General features: G+C 56.1%; 1 protein-coding gene across 4 annotated transcripts in view; it reads left to right on the top strand.

Moving 5' to 3' along the window:
• FYCO1 (FYVE and coiled-coil domain autophagy adaptor 1) overlaps positions 1-25,035 on the top strand; it is a 74,580-nt gene that overhangs the window by 21,422 nt on the left and 28,123 nt on the right. For 3 of the 4 annotated variants that reach the window (XM_023248072.2, XM_023248080.2, XR_006592048.1), the window contains exons 6-14: positions 1,456-1,599; positions 5,051-5,141; positions 6,310-8,604; positions 9,657-9,749; positions 10,384-10,502; positions 12,772-12,939; positions 15,840-15,989; positions 16,677-16,894; positions 20,881-21,022. In XM_023248072.2, coding sequence (XP_023103840.2) covers positions 1,456-1,599; positions 5,051-5,141; positions 6,310-8,604; positions 9,657-9,749; positions 10,384-10,502; positions 12,772-12,939; positions 15,840-15,989; positions 16,677-16,894; positions 20,881-21,022 — 3,420 coding nt within the window. The remainder of the gene's footprint in view (positions 1-1,455; positions 1,600-5,050; positions 5,142-6,309; positions 8,605-9,656; positions 9,750-10,383; positions 10,503-12,771; positions 12,940-15,839; positions 15,990-16,676; positions 16,895-20,880; positions 21,023-25,035) is intronic. The other variant, XM_045049228.1, reaches the window with a different exon arrangement.

Here is a 25,035-nt window from a genome sequence, read left to right as displayed (position 1 = left end):
AGCCTGGGCCGCGGGGGAGGGAGGGAGGGGACTGAGCGTGTCACCGGCGTGTGGAAAGAGGAGCTACAGGTCCGGCACCTATCAACAGAACCTGCCGATTTCCCAGCAGCCTTTTCCAGCCCCCCCCCCCCAGCCCCCCCCCCCCCCCCCCCCCCGTCCCTAGGGAGGGTTCTTCAGTCAATCAAAGAAATCAGTTGTGGATTAAAAAAAAAAAAGGTTAGGGGAAAATACTGTGTTTCATTTGTCGTCTTTAAGATTGATTTGCATAAAGATGTATGTCTCATGCATGTGACAGGCTTTGTGAATTCAGATGCGTTAAGAATCTTCTCACGTTTGGTTTGAAGATTATTTTGTTCCAGGTGTTTGGTGAGAACTGTCACAAGCAGCTTGGCTTCCAATGTGTCCCATTTCACAGGCGTCTTTGCACTCATCAGCGTGGCCTTTTTATTTATTTACTTTAAACTTTTTAGTGTGTGTTTATTTTTGAGAGGGATAGATTGAGAGCACAAGCAGGGGAGAGGGGGAGAGAAGGAAAGACAGAATCCCAAGCAGGCTCTGCACCGTCAGCACACAGCCCGACGCGGGACTCGAACTCACAGACCGCAAGATCGTGACCTGAGCCAAGATCAAGACTTGACCGCTTAGCCCGCTAAGCCACCCAGGCGGCCCTCAGTGTGGCCTTTTTAAATTAAAAAAAAAAAAAAAAAAATTTTTTTTTTTAACGTTTACTTATTATTGAGAGAGAGACAGACAGACAGACAGACAAAGTGTGAGCAGGGGAGGGGCAGAGGGAGAGGGAGACACAGAATCCGAAGCAGGCTCCAGGCTCCGAGCTGTCAGCACAGAGCCCAAGGTGGGGCTCGAACTCACAAGCTGTGAGATCATGACCCGAGCTGAAGTCAGATGCTTAACCGACTGAGCCACCCAGGAGCCCCACAGTGTGGCCTTTTTTAAATTCTTCTTGCTCCACGTGAAGCGAAACAACCAGCACCTCCAAGTGAGGATATTTTGTTTCTTGGCTTTAACATTGGCGTCTGGACAGAATTTAGCCGTGAGCTCACCGTTCTGCTGTTGATTTCTCTAGAAGGAATAGAAGATGAGGTTACATTTCAAAAAAGAAGAGTACTTTCCCCAACAGCTGTCCCTTTCCGGGCAAATAATTGAGATTTAAGTTTTCTCGTATCCTTTTTGGGAAAATAGATAGGATGTAAACAGTAAGTGAATATGCATCTGGTTCATTCCAGCAATTTCCTTGAAGAGCAAGCTCATTCGAAAGAAAATCAAATTGGTGTGTGTGTGTGTGTGTGTGTGTGTGTGTGTGTCTGTGTCTGTCTGTCTGAATTTAACTCATTAGTCACCGGAGTTAGAATTTGTTAAGGCAGAGCCGTATCAGGTTCAGTCTTTCCTTACCCTTTATTGCTCTTGCGATCAGTCCCTGTCTGTGCTTCCCTGCAGTGACTGGTATTATGCACGGAGCCCCTTTCTGAAACCGAAGCTCAGCTCCGACATCGTGGGCCAGCTCTACGAGCTGACTGAGGTTCAGTTTGACCTGGCATCCAGGGGCTACGATTTGGACGCCGCCTGGCCGACGTTTGCCAGGTACTTGGACGAATCGCTTGGTTGAAAAGACAGGGAAAAGAGATGCCGCTCGGTAAATTACATAAATAAAGGTTTGGCAGCTCTCTCCGGCCCTCCTGATCGTACAGACGTTGTCGTGTCTGTGATCAACGATGATAACATCGGAAGGCTCCAACCTGAAACTCTCCCCATCAGCCAGGTGGCAAATGAGTCAGTGGAGACACATATGCAAAACCCGAGGTTTCTTCGGGGGCGGCCTGCGGGGAGCCGGTAGGTTTTTTCCTGGTTGTGTCCTTGCAGGGTTGCAGGCCGCAGGAGAGGGAGGTACAGCTCGCCCATGCACGGGTCGCTGAAAAAGCTGCAGGATTTTCACTTCTTACCGGTGTGGCACTCCCGTGCCACTCCAGGAGGGAGATGGGAGGGGACAGGCTCAGATGACAGGGGGGCCTGCCCAAGGTCACCCGGCAGGGCTGAGGTGCCAGACTCGAGCTCACCTCCACTCCAGCGTTCTTTGTTTTGCTTTCTGTTGATACAGATTTTCTTTTCATGTAAATTTTTATATTTTACATTAGGAGTATTTTCTGTGTAGAGAAAAGTACCGGACATGACGATGCCCATGGGCCAGCCTCCGAGATCAAATAGCTAACCGTTGGCCCGTATTTGCTGCACGTGTCCTTTTTAAAACTTTTTAATTTTGCGATCAATTCCTAATTACCAGCAGAGTTGCCCCCGAAATGCCACAGAGCGTTCATCTGGCTGTTACCTCGATTTCCCTAATTACCAGTGTTTTACTACAACTGTTTCTATCATTCTTTCTCTTTATCGGTACATGTTGGTGTATCTCCTAGGCCATTTGAGAGTAAGCTACAGAGTCGATTCCCCTCTCTTTATTCCTAGGTACCTCATGGTGTATTTCCTAAAGTCAAGGGCACCCTCTTATGTATAACCTCAGCGTAGTTATTAAGATTGGGAAATGAATATTGATACAATGCTACTGATTTATAGGCCAGATTTTAGGAATTATCCCAGTAATGTCTTTTATAAACCAAAAGCCAGCCCAGAAACACATGCCGCAGTTAATGCCAGGTCTCTCTGATCTCTTTGAACTTGGAACAGTTTCCCCGTCTTTGTCTTTGATAGTGTAGACATTTTGGAAAAGCGCAAGCCAATTATTTTCTAAAATGTTCCTTCGTTTCTGTTTGCCTAGGCTGTTCCTCATTGTGAGGTTCAGGGTAAGTGTTTCCAGAGGGAGTACCCCAGATGTTGTGTCCTCCTCAGCATATCGTCTGGAGACACACGATGTTGATTTGTTTCATTACCAGGGTGGTTAACCGCGACTATTAAGTCATCTGGTGTTTCCAAGATCTCCCTAAAGTTACTGTATCTCCCTTTGTAATCAGTGTGTTTCTTTTTATTTTTTTTTAATGTTTATTTATTTTTGAGAGAGACAGAGCGTGAGTGGGGGAAGGGGCAGAGAGAGAGAGGGAGACACAGAATCCCAAGCAGGCTCCAGGCTGTGAGCTGTCAGGACAGAGCCTGACAGGGGGCTCAAAATCTCGAACTGTGAGATCATGACCTGAGCCGAAGTCGGACGCTTAACCGACTGACCCACCCAGGCGCCCCAAGTAATCGGTGTGTTTCTTAGGGGAAGATATTTTACGATGAGGTTGTTACCCCATTGTTTGTTTCTAAATCTGCCACCTGTTAGTTTCAGCATCTGTTGGTAATTCTTGCCTGAGTCCGTCATGATTGCCAGAGTGATTTTTCTGACTCCATTCCTCCTTGTACATTAGTAGCTAGCACCCGATTGTAAGAAAGATCTTTTCCTTCTTCCTCATTCATGTGTCGATTGATTGATAGCAGTGTTGACTCGTGGGTTATTTTATTCAGTGGGTTATAGTCTGTCACTGTAATCTTTTATTTTGAAACTTAAATTATTCCGTATTTGCCCAGTGGGAGCCCCATCAAGCTGGGATTTTGGGGGTTTGGGGTTGTTTTTGTTTTTTGGGGGTATTTTTTTGTTGTTGTTGGTTGTTGTCATGTCTGATACCAACTTTGTAGGAAATAAAATCTTCCAGCTCCAAATAAAGCCCAGCCACCGTCACACTTTTCTCTTCAGTTCCTGCCTAGAAGTAATCACAGCCCTGTAGTTGATGCAGGTCATTCCCAAGTGTTCTTGTGTTTCACTGTGTGTGTATCCATAGGTATCTTCTGTATGTATGGTTTTGTTTTGTATTTATTTGTAAATTTTGCACACACGGAACCGTGAGACGGCCATCCTTTTGCGATCTGCTTTTTTTTTTTTTCATTTCGCCTGGTTTTAGACACATGGAGTTCTGTAGCTGTAGAGTGGGGTCAACAGGCCACAGCCCACACGGCTTCCCACACTCATTTCCATGTTGTCCACGGCTGCTCTGCTGCAACAGCGGCAGAGTCGAGTTGTTGTGACGGAGACCATAAGGCTTGCAAGTGTGAAATGCGTTCTGTCTGGTCCTTCACTAAAAAAGAGATCTCCGAGGGGCGCCTGGGTGGCGCAGTCGGTTAAGCGTCCGACTTCAGCCAGGTCACGATCTCTCGGTCCGTGAGTTCGAGCCCCGCATCGGGCTCTGGGCCGATGGCTCGGAGCCTGGAGCCTGTTTCCAATTCTGTGTCTCCCTCTCTCTCTGCCCCTCCCCCGTTCATGCTCTGTCTCTCTCTGTCCCAAAAATAAATAAACGTTGAAAAAAAAAAATAAAAAAAAAAAAAAAGAGATCTCCGAGCCACGGTATAGAGTATTCTCTTGTGCAACTAAACCAGTTTATTTATTTATTTATTTATTTATTTTTTTAAGTTTATTCTGAGAGGGAGAGCGCGTGCACGAGCGGGGAAGGAGCAGAGAGAGAGGAGGGGGAGAATCCCAAGCAGGCTCTGCACTGTCAGCACAGAGCCCGATGCGGGGATTAAACCCACCAGCCGTGAGATCATGACCTGAGCCGAGATCAAGAGTTGGACGCTTAACCGACTGCACCACCTGGGCGCCCCGCAACTAAACCAGTTTATCTGCTTCCCTAGGGATACAGACTTAGGCTAGTTGTACTTTTATGACCACTGCAAGGCTGCCTCCAAGCACCATGTCACCTTTATTTCTCAGATTGATTGCCACTTTTCCCTCGCGAGCAGACTATGACAGGAACAAAGATGTAAGGACAATTTAAAGCAAAAATTGGGAAGTAATATGTTCATTTCGTTCTTTCTGGGCAGTGGGTGGAGAGGCCTTACATTGAAACTCAGCAGTGGAGTGCATCCGCTGTAGCCCCACGTAAATCTGCCCTTTGGCAGAAGCTGATGGGTTTTGCCTTGTTACGCTCTATCTGGGAGGGCACTGCCCCCTCCCACCACTGGGTGCCTTGTGATAACCAAGGCCCCCGGGTGCACGTACGCGCGTGTGTATTTCCTGCTCTGACCCAGGTCTGTCTGCTCTGTGGCCCCTCAGGAGGACGCTGGCCGCTGGCTCCTCTGCCTACCTGTGGAGACCCCCCAGCCGAAGCTCCAGCATGAGCAGCTTGGTGAGCAACTACCTGCAGGTAATGCCAGAAAAGGCTGGGGACTTCCTCCCTACCGTGTCAGCCAGCGTATGTCCTTGTTGCTTACAATGGGGGGGGGAGGGGGGCTGTTCTCAGACACCTTTTGTTCCAGCCAGAGCAACGTAAACCCTCAGTTATACCCTCTGCTTCCTACAGTCCAGGTTTTTATAACCCAAGAGAATTTAGGCCTTTTAGAGGTTAGATTTTGTTAGAAGCTTTTAAGGTATCTTCCTTTTTTTTTTTTTTTTTTTAATATTTATTTATTTTTGGAAGAGCATGAGCTGGGGAGGGGCAGAGAGAGAGGGAGACAGAATCGGAAGCAGGCTCCAGGCTCCGAGCTGTCAGCACAGAGCCCGACGCGGGGCTCGAACTCACGAACAGTGAGATCATGACCTGAGCTGAAGTCGGACGCTTAACCGACTGAGCCACCCAAGGTGCCCCAAAGCAGTTTGGCACTTGGGTTAAAAGCAGCTGACTGTCCCCCATGAGTTGTGTGACCCTGGGCAGACCACTCACCCTCTTGAAACCTCAGCTGTCTCATCTAGAAAATGGGGGCATGAAAGTCATCGTAGCTCACGAGGTGATGTCGCGGACTGAGTGACGGGGTGCACGCACAGTGCTTCCGGGCTTGACATAGACCAGTGAGTGCTCAGTCGGTGTTCGTGGGCAGGGTTAATTTTGTTAACTGTGTTAGAAAGTGAATGTATCATAGCTGCATGTAGTTCTATAGGAAAGAGCGGTGCAGTTAAAAACAAGATGTGAAAATAGGAAAAGCATTAAGACTGGCGAATAAATGGAGCTTTAACTCTGTTTTGTGGTTGAATCACAAAAGGAGTTGTAGGTCTGGAGCAGTGGTGGACAATAGTTTGAATGTAACTTAACGAATCTAAGCACCAGTGTCCATTACGCTCCCAAAGCTACAGGAGGCTGGATGGGACGCGCGGGTTCCGAGGCCCCGGGCGGAGCTCACGTGTGTGGGTTGTGCCTTTAGGATGCGCCCTGACCTCCTGCAGCTCGTGCTTCCAGCCCTTTGGCTAGCTCGATAGACCAGCCTTACGCCCCGTGATTGCTGTATTTTGGGTTTTGTTCTCATTAAACTCGAGCGCTTTTCCCAGGAGCCGCGTAGCTTCCGTGCCGAAGCCACTTGTGTCCTCTTTCTCCTCCCCAGACTCAGGAGACGGCCTCCAGCTTTGACCTGAGCAGCCCCTTACACAACGAGGCGCTGGAGGGCTTCGACGAGATGCGCCTGGAGCTGGACCAGCTGGAGGTGCGGGAGAAGCAGCTGCAGGAGCAGGTGCACCAGCTGGACACGGAGAACCAGGGGCTGAGGGCGACCGTCAGCCTGCAGGGGGAGCAGCTGCAGACGGAGAGGGAGAGGGGCCGCGCCGCGGCTGAGGACAACGCCCGCCTCACTCGCCTGGTGGCCGAGCTCCAGAAGCAGTGGGAGGTCACCCAGGCCGCACAGAGCGCCGTGAAGGAGCTTCAGGAGTGCCTGCGGGCCCTGGAGCGGGGGGCGGCGGAGAAGGAGGAGGATTCCCACTCGGCCCTGCGGCGGCTGGAGTCCGTGCTGCAGCCCCTGGCCCGGGAGCTCGAGGCCGCGTGGGGCTCGCCGGACAGGAAGAGCCCGCGGTCGGCAGAGCAGGAGGCAGATTCGGTGCCCGCTCCGGTGCCGGACACGCCGGGGCGGCGGAAGCCCCTCCCCGGGGACCCGGCGCCGGGGACCCAGGAGCTGGGGGAGAAGCTTCGGGCCCTGGAGAGAGAGCACGCCGAGGTCCAGGAGCTCAGCAGGCAGCAGAGCGCCCAGCTGGGGCAGCTGGCCGAGGAGCTACGGCTGAAGGAGGAGGCCCGGGCCGGCCTGGAGCACCGGCTGGAGGAGCTGGCCGGGAAGGGGCAGGAGGCCACCCGGCTGCGGCGACAGCTACACGAGGCCCTCGCCCACCTGAGCTCCCTGGAGGAGGAGCTGGCAGAGGTGAGGCAGGAGGAGCGGCAGCGGCGACAGGAGAAGGGGCTGCTGGAGCAGGAGGCCGGGGCGCTGGCGCGGCAGCTGCGGGTCCTGGAGGCCCAGCTGGCGCAGCTGAGCCAGCACGTGGGTGACCTGGAGGAGCAGAGGCAGCAGCTCGCCCGGGACAGAGACCACCTGAGCCAGAAGGTGGGGGCGCTGGAGCGGCTGGCCGAGCAGCCGGGGCCCCCGGGCGCCACCCCGCGGCAGGCCTCCAGGGGGCCGGAGGAGGGGCCGCGCAGCCCACAGGAGGGCCAGACCGGTGGCCCCGAGACGCCAGGGAGCGGACGGGAGGAGAGGCTCCAGCAGGCCGACGGGGAGCTGAAGAAGGAGCTACAGAAAGCACTGGAACGCAACCAGCTCCTCGAGGGCAAGCTGCAGGCCCTGCAGGCCGACTACCAGGCGCTGCAGCAGCGGGAGGCGGCCATCCGGAGCTCCCTGGCCTCCCTGGAGTCTGAGCAGGCCAGCATCCGGCACATGGGAGACCAGATGGAGGCGAGCCTCCTGGCCGTGAGGAAGGCCAAGGAGACCATGAGGGCCCACGCGGCGGAGAAGGAGGCCGCCCTGCGGAGCAAGGAGGCCGAGTGCCAGCAGCTGCAGGAGGCAGTGGGGCAGTGCCGGCAGCGGGCAGAGGCCCAGGAAAGGGAGCTCAAGGCTCTTGAGAGCCAGTGCCAGCGGCAGACCCAGCTGATCGAGACCCTCCGTGCAGAGAAAGGCCAGCAGGGGCTCGGCCCCCCCGAAGGCACCGCCCCGCGGGAGCCGGGGGCCCAGCTGGCCCCGAGTCAGGCAGAGCCAGAGGCCCGGCAGGGGGAGGCGGGGGTGCCAGACCTTCAGGCCGAGCTCCAGGCAGCCCTGGGTGACCGGGAGAAGGCCCAGAGCCAGCTGAGCGTGGCCGAGGCCGCTCTGAGGGAGCACAGGGCCCTCGTGCAGCAGCTGCAGGAGCAGAACGAGGCCCTCAAGAAGGCCCGCGGTCGGGAGCCGCCGCAGGGCTCGGGGCACGAAGGGGCGCTGCGGGAGGACAGGGCCGAGGAGGAGCAGTCCCAGGCAGGACACGGCTCCCGGGAAGCCCCGCTGGGACAGGCCGAGCCGCGGGAGCAGCTGCCCGGGGCCAGCGCAGACACAGCCGAGCCCCACGGCCACCGCTGCACTCAGCTCGTGGAGAAACAGCAGGCGGAGGAGGCCCTGGCCCGCGCCGTCCAGGAGCTCCGTGACGCCAGAGAGGCGGCCTCAAGGGAGCGGGAGGGCCTGGAGCACCGAGTGGCTGGGCTGCAGCGAGAGAAGGACAGCTTGCAGGAGAGGCTGAAGGTGGCCGAGGAGGCGGCCCGCTCCTTGCCCGGCCTGCAGGCCCAGCTGGCCCAGGCCGAGCAGCGGGCGCAGAGCCTCCAGGAGGCCGCACACGAGGAGCTCAGCGCTCTCAAGTTCCAGCTGAGCACCGAGATCATGGACCACCAGAGCAGACTGAAGGTAGTCCCGGCCTCGACCCCCCCTGCGGCGGGGCCCGACGGGCCCACGAGAGGATAGGACGCGTCTGCAGCCATGTGGCACGCGACGGCCTAAGAATGTACCGGGCAGCCGGCAGACATGGCTAGGTCACAGCACCCTTCCCCCACCCTCATGGATGCTTTAGGGCATGTGTCCAGAGCAACGCCCTAGCCAGAAGTCTAAACCCAAGGTGGTTGCAGACGGGTTTGGCTCATATGGAGCGGCTTTTTAAAATTAGCAGCCAGCATTTAAAGAGCAAGGTGTTTACAAATTCAGTCTGGGGGCTTCCTTTGAAATCTCAGAAGATCTCAGAGACTGTGCCCTCCTTGCCACCTGGCAGCAGTCACCAGGAGCTGGGTGGTGGCTGCCCCCTTTCAAGGACACACGCACCCTTTGGTGTTTTCCTTACACTCGTTTAGGTACTTGCCCAGCCCCTCTGGGCCTGTGAGTTTGAGACCCTTGCCCTAGCCTCTAGAACCTACTACTGCAGGCACCAGCACTTCCCGCCTGCGAGCCCTGTCCCTGGGTTTTCTGGCCCTTCACGTGCCATCCTGATGACAGGCACCGTGGTAAGAAACTGGCTCAGTTAGTTTGTCACAAAGCCCTTGGGATAGACAGCGGGCTCCCATGTGCCTTCGGGACTGCACAGAGAAAAAGGGTTAAGAGTGGCTACGACCCAGGACACGAGCAGGATGGCCGTGGGGTTTGGGCTTCCAAACTTGCTCGTTTGCACCGAGGTCTGTGCTCACTCCCAGACACGGATGTGCCTCCTGCGCTGTGTCACCCATCCTGTGCTGCTCCGTGTGGCTCATGGGGCACTTTTCTCCTTGCAGAAATTAAACTCTAAGTTTGAGGACCAAACTCAGTTTCTTAGTAAGCTTGAAAGGATGTTGTCACCAGTGAAGCCCAAAGCTTACTGAGTTTGGTGCAGAAGAGAGGGGTAGCTTGTTTTTACCCATTCGGGGGAATGGGGCTGAGGGGGGTCTCCGTATGTCAGGATCCCGCTTTGACGACCCCTCTCTCATCATCTCCAGGCTGCCAGTGAAGACTGCGGGAGCCTCAGGGCCCAGCTTGAGGAGCGAGGCCGGCAGCTGCAGGCCGCCGAGGAGGCTGCGGAGAGGCTGAAGGTAGGCCCCAGGGAGTGTGCTGACCAGCGGCCCGGGATTCTGGGGTGCCCCCCTCTGCCCGGTCGTTCCCACCCCAGTGTGTGTGCCTATCAGGGAGCAGGGCCCGGCATGCTTTCCACTGGACCCGTTAGGAGGGCCGCCCGCAAGGCTCCCAGTTCCCGAGCCGGAGCTCCCATCCGTTCGGCCCTGTAGGCATCCTGGGTGTGCACCGCAGCCTTCTACCTCCTGGACCCCTGGCTGGGGCTGCCAGCTGTGGTTTCCAGCCAGCCCTATGGAAAGGAAACAGACTGTGCTCCTCAGCCGTCTCTGCAGGCGTCTCTTGAGCCGGTGGTTCTGAACCCAGGGGGAGCCCTGCCCCCAGCCAGTCCTCCGAGATTCGGATTCCTGCGCCCCCCCCCCCACCAAGCGCCCCAACGCCTTGCAATTAATACTCGGGGGCTAGAATTACAAACAGGAGTGTGTCACGCCCCGCCAGCGCAGACCAAAGGTTCTTGGCCTCTTGAACTTAAAACCCCCTCCAGTTAAAAGAGACCCAACCAGATGGGGCGGAGAGCCAGGTCCCTTCCCGGCCTGCCGCGAGGGCTCTTGTTAAGACACTCTTGCTAAGCGTCTTCTCCCCGATGTCCTGTGCCAGGCCACCCAGGCAGAGCTGGGAGAGAAGCTGAACTGCACCAGCAAGCGTCTCGCAGAGTGCCAGGCCGCCCTGCGGAAGAAGGACGAGGAGGGGGCCGTCCTGCGCGAGAGCTTGGACAGGTTAGTTACACGGTCCGCCCGCACGGCCAGCGGTGGGGGCTTCGGGGAAGGAGGGCTTTGGTGCGGTCACGTAGAAGCGCGGCCGCTCGCATCGGGTGAAAGAAGACCTTTCCCAAGAAAAGCCACAGGCTCGGAAGGGGCTTTGCCAGAAGCGTACCCCGGAGGGCCGGCGGCTGGCCTCGCACACCCTGCAGGCGGCGGCAGAGCCTTTCTCCTCGTGCCTTTTTCTGAGCTCCGGCAGGTGCTTTGGAAGAACTGACACGAAGTAAAAGTTGGGATATGATAACGTCACGCTGACGGCAAACACTTAAATAACGCCCCAAACGGGGCAGGCACCGCTTAAACACTTTGCATCTCTTTGTCCCCTATATCCTCCCAACAGTCCTTTGAGGACGGAGTGATGTCTTATCCCATTTTATAGACGAAAGTGAGGCTCAGAGGAGCTCAGTCACTTTCCCAGCGTCCGACAGCACGTAGGTGATGGCGACAGGAGCGCAGGCCAGACCATTTGGCTCGAGTCTGTTTCCCTGACAACTGCCCACCAAAGTACTCGGACAGATAGCTCTGCGTCTGGTCTCGTGTTAGGGTACTGGCGTGTGTGTGTGTGTGTGTGTGTGTGTGTGTGTGTGTGTGTGCGTGTTTCCCCACTACAAGCTGTGACTCGAGCTCTTCCTCGTTTCTTTTGTGAAATGGGAGTCTGCGGGTTGGGGGTTGGGGAAGCCTTCCGGGCACCTGCCGAGCGTGAGTGAGTGTGCCCGGCACCAGGCCGGCTTGTCTTCCTGCAGACTCTTGCCGCTGCGTCTGTGTCTGTCCATGGTGCTGCCACCCTCCATCATGACTGTTCTAACCTTGGAGGGTGGCCCTACTTGTGCAGCCCCAAGGCCGCCCCGAGCCTCCTCACTTTCAGGCGATGGGGGGGGGGGGAGGGGAAGCTGGGGTTGGGCATCATTTGGTGATGAGGCCAAGCCAGTCCTGCCGGGGATGCTGGGTCCCAGTTACCTGGCTGCCCCCAGCGAAGACTGGCACCCCGCATTGTCCCGAGGCTTTCCATTCTCTGCCCGTCCCTCATCGCCTCCCACCGCCCGGCTTCTGAGGTGGGCCCAGGCCCAGCGTGAGATCTAGAGCACGCTGGGTGTTCAGTAACCCGGATGTACATCTCTTCCCATCTGACTCCTCCAGAGTTCAGACCCCGTAGGGCTCCTGCTGCCCAGTCGTGTTCACGCGGCAATAAAAGTAGCAAGGACCTCCTAAGTTGGTGGCATTTAAAAAAAAAATGCTGTAACAATGCTTGTTTGTAAGATCTCAGAGTAGTTTTAGCTGCTCGATGTCGCATAATCCGCCTGCCCAGGATTGGATTTTACTTTACTCATCAGGTGGGTGGGTGTCTGTGTGTGTGTGTGTGTTTGTGTGTGCACACGTGTGTGTACGCACACATGTGCACACCCACGGGGTCATTTTGGTGGACCGTGTCTAGTAAACCACTTCCCAACAGCTTTATACTGGGCGTGGGAAGACTGGATTAGATAGGGATTAATTAGTCTCCGCAGAGCCCTCTGTCTCGTGGAGCTTCTGTGAACGCCTTGCCGGGCCTGGGGGTTTGTAGCACATCCCTGGGAAACCACTGCCCTCGGGGCCAGGTGAGCCGCAGGTGGGGCGGGCAGGGCCAGGAGGACCGTGATTTGGCACCTCGGAGACGAGGGGACAGAGCTCCTGAGGCCTCCGGGCCGTTGGGTCAGCACCTGGCATTGCCCGTCGAGTGCCCACTGTGTGCCCAGCACCCACCCCGTGCACAGAGCCCCAAAGACACCTGGGAGACGGGTCCTCGTCCGTGTGGTCACCTCCAGGGAGCTACTCCTGTGTTCTTTCTGTCCCGACTCTGTTTTCCTCTTGCAAACCCCCCCAGCCCCAGCCCGTGAACCATACCCATGGGGCTTCTCTCATAACCTCAGCGCAGCCTGAAAACCAATTGGGTGGAGTTAACTCAGCTGAGGTGCTCCCAGCAGCCTGAGGTCACCTGCCCTCCCCGAATGTCCATTGTATTGGCTGCGGGGGCTCGTGTGTGTGAAGAGTCTGGGTGTGCGAGGGGGGTTTTGAAGGCCAGGGGGGTATGTAACCTGCAAGCGGGTGGTTACGCAAGGGGCGCCCCCCACCGTGAGGGGGAAAGGCTTGGAGGATGGCGGGAGCCCTCGTTAGAGGGCTGGGTTAGCCCAGAGGCCTAGGGGAAGCCGGAAGTATGGGCCACTCAGTAAACTCCGCACCCCTCCACCAGGACCCAGAAGGAACTCGAAAAGGCCACGACAAAAATCCAGGAGTATTACAACAGACTCTGCCAGGAGGTGACGAACCGGGAGAAGAATGACCAGAAGATGCTCGCGGACCTGGATGACCTGAATAGAACCAAGCAGTACCTGGAGGAGAGGCTGATCGAGCTGCTCAGGTGAGAGCGTGGGGCGAGCAGCTGTCTGCCCCTCCCTCCCCCGCCCCGAGCTGGGTTTCTCTGTAAAGAACAGTGGCTGTTCTTGAAAGGTCTGTTCGCGGGAAAGGGGCCCGTGTCCGTCTGTGCTGTGTTAAGGCCTCCCACACAGACAGGGGCTGCTTGGGCCCTCGGCAGCCTCGTACGAGTGGATTTCACCGTTCCCACCAGGGCTCGGCTGAGTCTGTGTTGTCACACTGCCGGGGAATCATTTTTCAAATCTCTGTGTGCGTAGCCACAAGAGTGACGGCAAGTGCCGTCTCGTATCCTGAGGAATCTCTCCATCCCCTTGCCCCTCTTTGATGAGCCCTTTCCCCCTTCTCCTCCGTCCCACCTTTCCCCAGTGCCGGGCCTCCCAAACTCCTACACCTGCAGGTGGCATCACAAGTGTGTGAGCGGGGCCGGGTGGGCCCTCGGAACCCGGAGGACACACGTGCTCTGCTCCTGCCACTTGGTGCTGCACAGGCACCGGGCCCAGCTTGCCACATCGCCTTCCCTCTGAAGAAAAGGTGCAAGCCTGGACTTTCACGTGAAACTGGCCTGACTTTTCAAGTTGGCGAGAGTGGTTCAAAACAGTTTTTTTTTTCTTGTTTATATTTTTCTGTTTTTTTAAGTTTATTTACTTATGTTGAGAGACAGAAAGGGAGAGACCACACGAGCTGGGGAGGGGCAGAGAGAGGGAGAGAGAATCTCAAGCAGGCTCCACGCTATGAGCGCAGAGCCCGACGTGGGGCCTGATCTCACGAACCACGAGATCATGACCTGAGCCGAAACCAAGAGTCAGAAGACACTCAACCAACTGGGACACCCAGGCGCCCCTAAAGTCTTAACTTTCTCATATGGAAATTTGCAGATGTACAACAACAGGCCAACACAGTGCACCCCAAGTACCTGCCCCCTGCTTCAGCGTCCTTCACCTCACGGCCAGTCTTGTTTCATCCAGAGACCCGCCGTGTCCCTCACCTCCCCAGATTATTTTGATGCAGATTCCAGATATATTATTTCATCTCCAAATGTTTCAGTACGTGCTCCTCTTAAGACAAGGACTCTCCATTTTGTGCCACCACGGTGTCATCGCCGTGCTTAAAAATTAACCGTGGTTCCCAATATCATTAAGCATCTAGTCAGTTTCGTGTTTTTCCTATTTTTTTTTTCCTTACGTTGTTTTCTAATGAGGATCTGGATCCATACGTTGCATGGCGAGATGTTAGATCTCTCTTACTTAGTCTGTGATTGGGCCACTGTGTCTCTAACTTTTTTTTCTCTTCGCAATTTACTTTTGAGGAAGCTCGGTCTTTCGTCCGGTAGAGTTTCCCACAGCCTGGATTTTGCCAGTTGTAGCTCCATGGCACCACGTGACATGTTCTCCCAAATCTTTGTTATTTCTTGTGAATTGTTAGCCGAAACCAGAGCCGTGACGGTCCACCCTACGTGCACATTACAGTCACTAGGGGAGCTGTTAAAATGATACCCACGTCCAGACCCTACCCAGTCCAACCAAACTGGAATTTCTGGGAGCAGGGCCCAGGGATCAGTGAGCCAGAGTGGAGAACCACTGCTCTACTAGAGGCTGGCTCAGACCCAGATTCAAAATGTTCTCAAGAACGCCTCATAGAATTGGTTTATAGTTTGGGTCTTTCCTTCAGGAGCCCACGTAAGATCTGATAAGCCCGTTCTTTGCGATGTTCGCAGCCTAAAAGCACCGCCTAAATCTGCCAATTCATTTGGGGTTGCAAAATGGTGACACTAAATTCCACCTGATCTGGAAGTGTAAAACCTCTGCCCACGTATCATCGATTTGCAGATTTGGGACTCAGGGCACTCAAGACCTGTGAGCTCAGTCATGTTCTTGAGGCGTGTGATGGAGAAGCCCGAGTCCTGACTACGTTCCCGCATTTCAGGGAGTGGGTCCCTGGCCGCCTGGGGACAGAAGGGATGGGCTGTGGACCCGCGGGGAGGGTGATGCCGGTCCAGGGCATGAGTCTTCCTGCTTCCTGACCACAGCAGGTACCTGAAATGCCTGTCAGTTGCATGCCCTGGCTTTTGTATTTAAGGGGAGAGTCTGTGGCCTTGGAGTCCATTTCTGGTGGTGGCATCAGTTTGTCACCAGACCTCGGTGGCTCTAGTGTTACTCTTTGGGACTGAGGTGCTGTTGGGGCTGCCTTGACCTTGGGATGGTGGCCGGGGTTCCATCTAGGAAAGAACGAAACGTTCCCAGGTCAGAAGCTGTAATAGCAACAACACGGAAACCTCTGTGCGCGTCTGCCCTGTGTGTCAGGCATGTTCTGACACCTGCCAGACCTTTCTGGAAAGCCTCCCTGTGCTTCCGGTCTTGCTTCCCGGAGCGCATAGCGTCTCCCTGAGGAGTAAGGGAAAGTAACATCCCATCAGGCTTTCCGTCGAGGACGCCTTTCATCTTCTCCAACGATTACTTGTTACTTGAGGAGACCATAAACACATAAGGGTTTCTGAATACATGTACGATTCGTGTGGGCAGTACATTCGAGGTCCTTGGGCTCAGAGCACGCCGTGTGTCCTATAATTACGACAGCCTGTTACACCTTAAACTCCAGGTGACCGTGTACAGCGTCGTTTAGATCCCTGAGCAGTGTGTGACCCGTGCGGGTGCTGGCAGCTCTTTGCGGCCACCAGCACCCCGTACGTGCATCACAGTCCCCTCTGCCTGCACACACGTGCCGTCAGCTGAGTCTGGGACCGATGCAGGGGACAGACCAGTGTTTCCAAGTGGAGTGAATCTTCCTTCCACGTCTTGGGAAATTTGCAGTCGGTCTTCAGACATGATTCCGGGATCACCCTGCTGTTGTCATGGATTCCTCTCTGATTCTGATGTGGCTCTGTCCCAGGGACAAGGATGCTCTCTGGCAAAAGTCAGACGCCCTGGAGTTCCAGCAGAAGCTCAGCGCTGAGGAGAGGTGGCTCGGGGACGCGGAGGCCAGCCACTGTCACGACTGCAAGCGGGAGTTCAGCTGGATGGTGCGGAGGCACCACTGCAGGTCAGCGGGGCGGGGCGCAGGCGCCGCTGTGTGTCTGGGAGGCGCACGTGGCCATCCGGTCTTCGGGGAGCCGGGCGCGGGTCCTGGCGGGCCGCGCAGGGATCCCTGAAGGGGGCGGAGGTCAGGTGCAGGGGTGCGGGCAGAGTCAAGGGGACCCACCCGGCTGTGGAGCAGCCAGAGAGCAGCAGCCGTCGGCCTCCCTCAGGCTGCGGGGACCGGAGGGAAAGCGACGTTCCTGGAGCCCAGGGAGAGCGGGGGCTGAGGCTTTGCTGGGAGAACACAGACGGCGAAGACCCTCCTAGGGCCCGAGGAAGGGTAGGCAGAGTTATTCCTATAAATCTCAGCGGGGGCCAAGGCAGATAGAAAGTCATCAGCACGGCCCCGGGTGGGTCTGTGGCCCCTCAGAGCCTCTGAACCCCCACGTCAGTGTGTCCCAGAAGGTGGGCTCAGCCACGTACCCTGTCCCCTGCCTCCCGGCACCTGGGGAAATAAAACGTCGCCTCCCAGTGGGCTTGTCAGGATGGCTTCAGTCGGCATCTCACCAAACTGACCGCGAGGCCACGTTCCTGCGTGGGGGCGGAGCCCCGCCCGAGGAGCCGTGTGGCCTCCAGAGCCCGGTTCTGGTGCCGGGCAGACCGCGAGGCCCGCGGCGCGGCGTCCTCACGGCCCGTGCTTGTTTCACCCCAGGATCTGTGGCCGCATCTTCTGTTACTACTGCTGCAACAACTACGTCCTGACCAAGCACGGCGGCAAGAAGGAACGCTGCTGCAGGGCCTGCTTCCGCAAGTTCAGTGACGGCCCCGGCTCCCCCGACAGCGCCAGCTCGGGCACCAGCCAGGGAGAGCCCAGCCCTGCGCTGTCGCCGGCCCCAGGCCGAGCCGGGCCCCAGGCTGCCGGAGGCCAAGGTCAGGCTCCCACCCCCCTGCCCTCCCCGCCCCCGTGTGCTTAGGTGCCACCCCCCCCCCCCCCCCCCCCCCCCCCCCCCCCCGTGGCTGGTCAGCTTGATCCAGTGTTTTCCGGACTCGGGCGTTAAAGGGGCGCCAAAAATGCATTGCGCCAATTTGAGACTTTCCGTTTTTATGTAGTTAGGATAGAAAGAGAATTGAAAGGTGAATAACTTTCTCCTGATACGATTCAGCGTTATTTAACGTGAGGTCCGTGTACTTCGTAACTCGGTGTGCTACCAGTGGGACGTCCCCCACACCGTGGAAAATACTGCCTCCGGAGCCTCAGCCCCAAGAACCCCGCCCTCCCCGCGGAGCAGCCACGGGCCCGGAGCTGCGTGGAAACGACCACATCCTTCACCTTCTCCCTGTGGCTCGCGCCACGTTAGGCCGAGGAGGACGCGCTCTCCCGCGCCCTCTCACTGCGCTCGCTCGGGGAGAGGGAGTGGGATCCGGTTCCCGCTGGCCCTGCTCCCAGCACAGCCCTGCCGGGCGGGCCGGGCTGCCCTCTCGGCACTGCCCTGGGGATACAGACTAGCAGCGAGGCAGGCCTGACACGGCAGGGGCAGGAGTGAGGCTGGGCCCGGCTCAGGCAGCACCGTCTCCCGCGGCTGGCCCCTCTGGGCTCCTCCGTGGCCTCTGCCTGGGCGCAGGTCAGCCAGCCTTCCGAGATCCCGTGAGTTCCCCGCTTGTTTAACTGGACCATCAAGGAGGTTGGCAGGCCCCGTTCTGTATACTGGGTACGAAGAACCGCGTGGAGTTGGCAGGATGCACTGTGAACACAGCCTTCCTCAAACAGTATCTTCCTCAAACGCGTTTTTCATTCTTTTTTATCAAGTTTTGGGAGTCCTGTATAGATTCTGGGTAGAACTTATTTAATAGATTTGTTTCACAGATACCTTTTCCCAACTAGAAACCTGTCTTTTCACCTTCTTTGAAAGAGCGGAAACGTTTTCCAAAACACGGAAGGTTGGAATTCTCATGAAGTCCAATCCATCAATTTTTTTTTGGCCTTATGGATCAATTTTTTTCTTATCTTTTGGGATCATATCTATCTTTGCTTACCCTAAGGACACAAAGATCTCCTGGTTTGTTTGTTTTTCCTAGAAATTTCACGGTTTTAGGTCTGTGATCCATTCTGAATTGATTTTGGTGTATGCTACAAGCCACATGTAGAGATTCATTTTTTTGCATATGGCTGTCCAGCGTTTCCACCGCCATTGGTTAACAAGTCCGTTCTCACAGAACTGCCTTTGCAGCATTTTCTAAAATCAGTTGCTCTTATGTATGTGGGTCTGTATCCGGACTTTCTGACCCATCCCACGTATCCATGTGCCTTCTCTCTCACCAATACCGCACTGTTGAGATCACCATGGTGTTCTAATGAGTCTTCAAATCAGGTAGAGCGGGTCCCCTCTAGTTTTGTTCTTTATCAGAGTGTTGGCTATCCTAGGTGTTTTGCATATCCATGTAAATTTTATTTTATGTCTTTTTAACTTAAACTCCAGTTAGCTGACTAGACATATAGGTTAGCATTGGTTTCAGGAGTAGAATTTAGTGATTCATCAGTTACATATAACACCCAGTGCTCATCCCAACAGGTGCCCTCCTTAATGCCCACCTACATCCCACCCCCCCACCTCCCCTCCAGCAACCCTCAGTCTTTCTCTGTATATAAGAGTCTCTTATGGTCTGCCTCCCTCTGTGTTTTCATTTTTCCTAAGTTCATCTGTTTTGTTTCTTAAATTCCACGGATGAGTGAAATCGTATGATACTTGTCTTTCACTGACTGACTTACTTTGCTTAGCATAACGCACTCGAGTTCCTCCGAGTTGTTGCAGATGGCAAGATTTCATTCTTTTCGATCGCCGAGTAATACCCCGTCGTATGTGTGTATACACACACGTACACACACACACACATCTTCCCTATCCATTCATCAGTCGATGGACACTTGGGCTCTTCCCGTAATGTGGCCGTTGTTGGTGGCACTGCTATAAACATTGGGGTAGATGTGCTCCTTCAAGTCGGCACTCCTATAACCTTTGGATAAATGCCCCGTAGTGTAATTGCCGAGTCATAGGGTAGTTCTGTTTTCAGTTTCTTGAGGAACCTCCATCCTGTTCTGCAGAGCGGCTGCACCAGCTTGCATTCCCACCAACAGCGCAAGAGGCTTCCCCTTTCTCCGCATCCTCACCGACAGCTGTCGTTTCCTGAGTTAATTTTAGCCATTCTGACAGGTGTGAGGTGGCATCTGTCTCATTGTGATTTTGATTTGTATTTTCCTGATGGTGAGTGATGTTGAGCGTGTTTTCCACGTGTCTGTTAAGCTATCTGGATGTCTTCTCTGGCAAAGTGTTTCTTCATGCCTTCTGCCCGTTTCTTCACTGGATTATTTGCTTTTTGGGTGTTGAGTTTGACAAGTTCTTTATAGGTTTTGGAGACTCCCCCTTTAGGAGATATGTCGCTTGCAGATATCTTCTCCCATTCATTCCATCGGTTGCCTCGTTTTGTTGATTGTTTCCCTCACTGTAGAGAAGCTTTTTATCTTGATGAGGTCTCAATAGTTCATTTTTTGCTTTTGTTTCCCTTGCCCCTGGAGACATGTCTAGTAAGAAGTTGCTGAGGCTGAGGTCAAAGAGGTTGCTGTCTGTTTTGTCCTGTGGGATTTTGATGGTTTCCTGTACCCGTGTAAATTTTAGAATTTAGTTTGTCAGCTTCTACAAGAAATCCTGCTGAAATTTTGACTGACGTGTGCTTTCTAGATCACGTCGAAGAGAATTGACATGTTAACAAAATTGAGCCTTCCAATAAGTGAACGTGTATAGCTCTCCACTTGTTTAAGTCTTCTTTGATTTCTCTCAGTGAATCTCCCTCGTTTGGGGCACCTGGTGCCCATTGTCCCTTCCTTTGTCATCCTCCTTCCTTCCCTCTACCAGCCTCAGAAGGCAGATTCAGAAGTGTGACTGGGTCTATGGAAGGAAACCAGTCTCTGGTCTCCTTCTTCAGCCTGTGTCTCAAGCCCCACGTCCTGCTCTTCCTAGGGCACGGCCTGTCCCACTAGCCCTGTGGTGGAGCCGGCTGGAAACTTGGAGCTCTCGTGAACTGTTCTTGCTAAACAGTCCAGGAATCTCCCCTGCCCTGACTCACAGGCAGGTGTTCCAGTGTTGACAGAGGGTGACACTGTGCCAGAGTCCCGAGGTCACTTGTTTTGATTTCTGACATTTCCTGTCTCCTTGTCTATCTGCATTTCTTTCTGTCTTTCCTTTTTTTCTATCTTCCCTTCTGTCTGCCTTTCTTTCGCCTCAGGCCTGCCGTCACATTTTCCATGCTGCATGCAGGAGCGTGCATGTGGGTAGGTGGCCGGCACAGGAATGTCCATACGGCGTCCCTCCTACTGAGTGGCCTGCAAAGTCAGACACAAGTCCCCCAGTCAGAAGCACAGCGGTCACTGCCACCTCGGGCAGAGGGAGGGTCTCTCCCATCCCCCAGTGGATGGAGATGGAAACACAGGATCCAGATAGAATCTTGGTTTCAAAGGAGGCATAAATAAGTCGTGTCTGTGTCTTCGGGAGCAAGGACTCAGCAGCAGAGAAGTGTGTTTACTTTTCTGTTAGGTTCTTTCCTGATGAGGTCTTGACAGGTTTTTTGTTTGTTTGTTTCTGAATAAGAGGCCTCAGAGAATATGTAGACCCGACTGAGGAGCTTCAGAGAAATCTCTTAATCCATGTGTTCAGCTTCCCTGTAGGCCCCCACCACTTTCTGGAATGTCTCAGCAGCCATTTCTCTCCCATCTAGACAGAGTAGCTGTGGGTTGAGCGGGCACTTAGAGCGTGTCCCGGTGGCCCCTCCCGCACAGTTACAGCCCCTCACCTCCCGGCATCCCCTCCCCATCCTGTGCGTAACTGCGTGTGTCTCTTCTCTCCCTATCCACCTCTGTGGCCCAGGTGTAGACGCGGACTGCAGGCCGCCGGACGATGCCGCGTTTGACATCATCACCGATGAGGAGCTTTGCCAGATTCAGGAGTCGGGCTCCTCGCCTGAGACGCCCACCGAAACTGACTCCCTCGACCCTAACATGCCCGAACAGTGAGTAGACCTCACCTTTACTTCCTGTGTGCTCACTGGGTGTCGGGCCCTTGTGCCCCCTGATTAAAGGACCAGGAAAGTGAGACTTTGGAAGCAGGATTGGCTGTCTTCGCTTAAGGGAAGGCGCCTCAGAACAGTGCTCGGGACAGTTCTGGAGACTGGAAGTTCCAGGTCAGGGTCCTGGGCTTGCGGACGGCCACCCACCCACTGCCTCTTCACCCGGTTGCCCCGCCGTGCACGTGCGCCCCTCGTGTCTCTCTGTGTCCTGCTAGTCCGTTGGTACTTACTCTCCACCAGTCTTCTCATTTTTCCAGGCCAGCTGTTTTCCAACCAGGTTTGCGAGGAGAGTTTTGCAAAGGCCAATTTTTAAATAATATGAGGTAACCTCACGAAGTGCCACCGCGTTTCAGTGTCGAGAGTTTATGCCAAGGGGACCCACAGGAAGAGGTCAGGCCCCCCACCCCCCACGGCAGCCCTGCTCGGCGTCTCTCAGCCCCTGGTATCGGGCTGAAATGCGGTTTCTGCAGCAAAGCACAGACTGCTCAAAAGCCAAGAAAGAATTTACATGGCCCCCCCTGGGTCCAGGCATTTCTCGACCCACTTTCCCTCCAGTTAGGGAGTTTCGTGATGCACCTGGCCAATACCCACATTCACATCTCTGCCCCTCTCTTCCTGCCCAGGACTCAGAGGAGGGCTAGGATTAATCAGCCAGGATTTCTGCCGTGCAGGAGATGTATTGAATCCTCACGGAGCACTCAGTGCCAGAAATTTTAGGCTTACGTGTATCCCTCCGCACTCCCCTGTTCTCTGACTAGAGGGTGACCAAACGCTCGCGTTGTAGCCTCGTGGAGAGAGCCCACAGGATCACCCAGCCCATCAGCCCCTGTGCAGTGCTGCTTCCGCGGCTTTGGGCCTTGCCTTTCCCTTCCTGGAACCCCCGCCTCCCGAAGTGCCCCTGACCCCACAGTCTGCAGTGTTCTCCCAAGGGCACTGAGCCACGGAGCCGCCATCACCTGGCAACTGTACTCCCCGCCAGGTGGGTAGGTGGTGAGGTGAGCAGGACTGGGGCCTCCAGACCTGGGAGGACGGCCTTTGGCTGTCGCCTGTAGGAGAGAGTGACCCCCTGCAGCTCCCTCTTTCCCTCGCCCCTCACCTTCCCCTTTGCCAGTAAGAACAGAAACAGAAGGCGCTCTGACCGCTGACAAATACCTGTGTTTCGGTCCCGGGAAATCAGGAAGTGTCCCAGGGAAAGGAAACCACCAGTGCACTGGCCCGCGGCCCCTAGGGTGGACCTGGGCCTGGCAGTCGGGAGCCTGCGGTCCCTGCGGCCTCTGCTACTCAGCTAAGGGCCTGCACCCTCACACGCCATCTCTGTGCATCAGAGAAGACCCAAGTGTCTCTGGTAGCTTTGTCGTACGTTCTTTTTCTTCCTAAGACCGATCAGAAATGCCAGGACCCCGAAAAAGTGCGGGCGGTAAGCCTGGATTTGCGTAAGCCTCCCTGATGGGAAACTTCGAGAAAGAAATCAGCAAGTCCAAAGTAAGAAGTGATCCGGAAGGGATTGAACACCAGGTGCGTCCAAATCCACAGAGGAAAGAAGGCTGCTTGGAAGCCGTGTTGTCGAAAGCCACTCTGCCGGGCACCTTCCTGCGCCGGCCGCCTCTGTGCGTGGCCTCGCTCGGTCCCTGCCCAGCCCTTCGAGGCTTAGGGATTACGGTCCTCATTTTACAGGTAAAGCTGCTGAAGCCTCGGGAGGCCAGATAAGCCACTCCAGGGCACGGGGTTGTAAGTGTCAGCACTAGGCTTTGAGCCCAGAACCCCTCCCTCCGTCCACAGGCTTGAGGTTCGTTCCGAAGAGTTCATTTCTCTTCTCAGGGCCCCACTTCCCCATGTACACATCAGAAGCCTGTGCTCTGCCTCCCGCCCTGCAACGTATACACATTCTGCGGGCAATGAAGTTGTCTGCCTCGCCCTTCCTGGCAGTGAGGGGACAGGCAGAGGTCCCCACACCCCTGAGCAGCCTCCCACTGGCCCCCACCGATGAGAAACAGAAGCACAACCCCTTCCCTGGGGAGAAAAGATGGCGTTCTCTAGAGCCCTCCAGACGGGCCTATCCGCACCCGCTCCCCACACTCAGCCGAGCTCCCGCTCGGCCCTCTCCAGGGACCAGGTGTCCTTCTGTGCTCGGCACTGAGGGGGCAGGCGGAGATGGAGAGAAAGCTCTCATCAGCCCGTCGCAGGGCTGGGCCTTGGGTCTCTCGGCCTCCGCTCTGCTTCCACCCCGGCCTGGCCTCCCCTTCTGGTCACGAGACGAACGGGCCATACGGCCGTGAAGAGCTTGATCTCCAGAATCCGACACCTGGTCGGAGCGTAAGCTGCCACCTCCAGGTTCCGTGGACTGGGGGTACCGCAGCCTCCCGAACTCAGTGCCCTCCCCTAGGAGAGATGGGGACCGTCCCCCTCTGGGACCGGCAGGAAGATTCGATGAGAAGGGTGTGTGTAAAGCGCCGAGCCTGGTGCCTGGCGCCTGGGAGGCCTCCCGTGGAGGCGCCTCATTTCTGTGATGTCCCGCGTGCGTTGTGATGCCAGGCGCTGAGCCGGGCCCGTCTCCTGCTTGCGCCTGGTACCCCAGTATTTCTCCAAGGAAAACCTCTCCCAGTGCCCAGTGACACTGAGCTAAAGTCGTCGAGACGGTCCCTGACCCTCAGGGCACCTTTGCCAGTAATCGCTTTGTAACTAACTGGTACTTCCCGGTCAGAGTGCTTTGCTGGGGGGCTGGGGTCGGTGGATCACTGGCCGGGAGATGGGACGCCTGTATCTCAGACACAAAACGAGAACAGCATACGGTAGTGACCGTGAAGGCAAAAAGCCACCTTGTGCTCGGGTTAGCCCAGCGTTCTCCCCCCCTTCGTGAGGAGGACGGAGCTGGCGGGTACCTTGAGCGCATCCGCTGCGGGAAACCTCTGTTGGCCAACACTTGGGGGCAGAGAAAGAGGCTGTTCACCGGAGTCCTAGCCCTGGCTGTGCCGGGTGAGCTTTGGCGGGTCTTAATCTCTCTGAACTAGTTTCCTCACCTGAAGCATGGGGACGAGCGCACCAGGCCTCGCGCGGCTCGGTGTTGGGAGTCCCCACGGACCGTGGAGGACCGGGCGCATGAAAGAGGCACCGCCTGGGGGGCCCCTTGGGGGAGGAGGTCGGAGCGACCGCTCCCTCCACTCCTGGACCCCGCCAGCAGGGGAGGCTTCAGCCGTTCTCTCCCGCAGCACCAATCCCTCCGTCCGGAATGCTCACTGAGATCACCTGGGCTTCTGGCTCCCGGGCGGCCCCTGGAATCGGGGTCACCCCGTGTTCACCACCCGTCCGTGCGGCCACGCGGGACCGCTAACGGCCCCGAAGTGTCGGGGACATGGAGAGGGAGTAGCTTGCCCGCGGACCCCGAGGCCGCGCTCGAGGCAGCCTGTGCCCACCCTTCTACAGCCCCCGCTCCCACCTGCGCCCCATCGCGTGCTGCTGCGTGTGAGCACAGTCGGGGGAGGAGCAGAGCAGGACCGAGGCCAGGAACTTGCGCCCCGTGGGGCTGTTGTGTGGACAGAACGAAGTCACGTCGTCGAAGGCCTCCGCTCCCGACGCGGGCTGTGCCGGCCTCTGTTGCCAGCACTGCCCTGTACCCGGGGGAGGGCTGGGAAGAGTCCCGACTCTCGGGCGTAGCAGATGAGAGTCCAGAGGGGTATAGGGCCAGTGAGTGAGAACACACAGAAGGTAAAGGAAGATTCTGCTGCTGTGCCATTCCTGGGTTTTCCGAAGCCTTAGAAGGTCGCACGCAGCCTTTTTGTGGGGAGCCTGGAGATAGGGCGTATAACCCAGGCCTGGGGTGGGGCGGGCGGGGCGCGGCCCGACGGGTGCCTGGTCTGGTTTGCCTCAGCCCGGCAGGCACCTGGTTGGGGAGAGCCCAGCGGCCCCGTTGCCTCGGCCAGGCAGCCCCCAGCTTGGCTCCCCACGGTGCGCCGTCCGGG

This window comes from Felis catus, chromosome A2 (genome assembly GCF_018350175.1).
Source record: "Felis catus isolate Fca126 chromosome A2, F.catus_Fca126_mat1.0, whole genome shotgun sequence".
NCBI lineage: Eukaryota > Metazoa > Chordata > Mammalia > Carnivora > Felidae > Felis > Felis catus.
The sequence above is the reverse complement of the archived record's forward strand: the minus strand, read 5'-3'. Positions and strand labels throughout refer to the sequence as shown.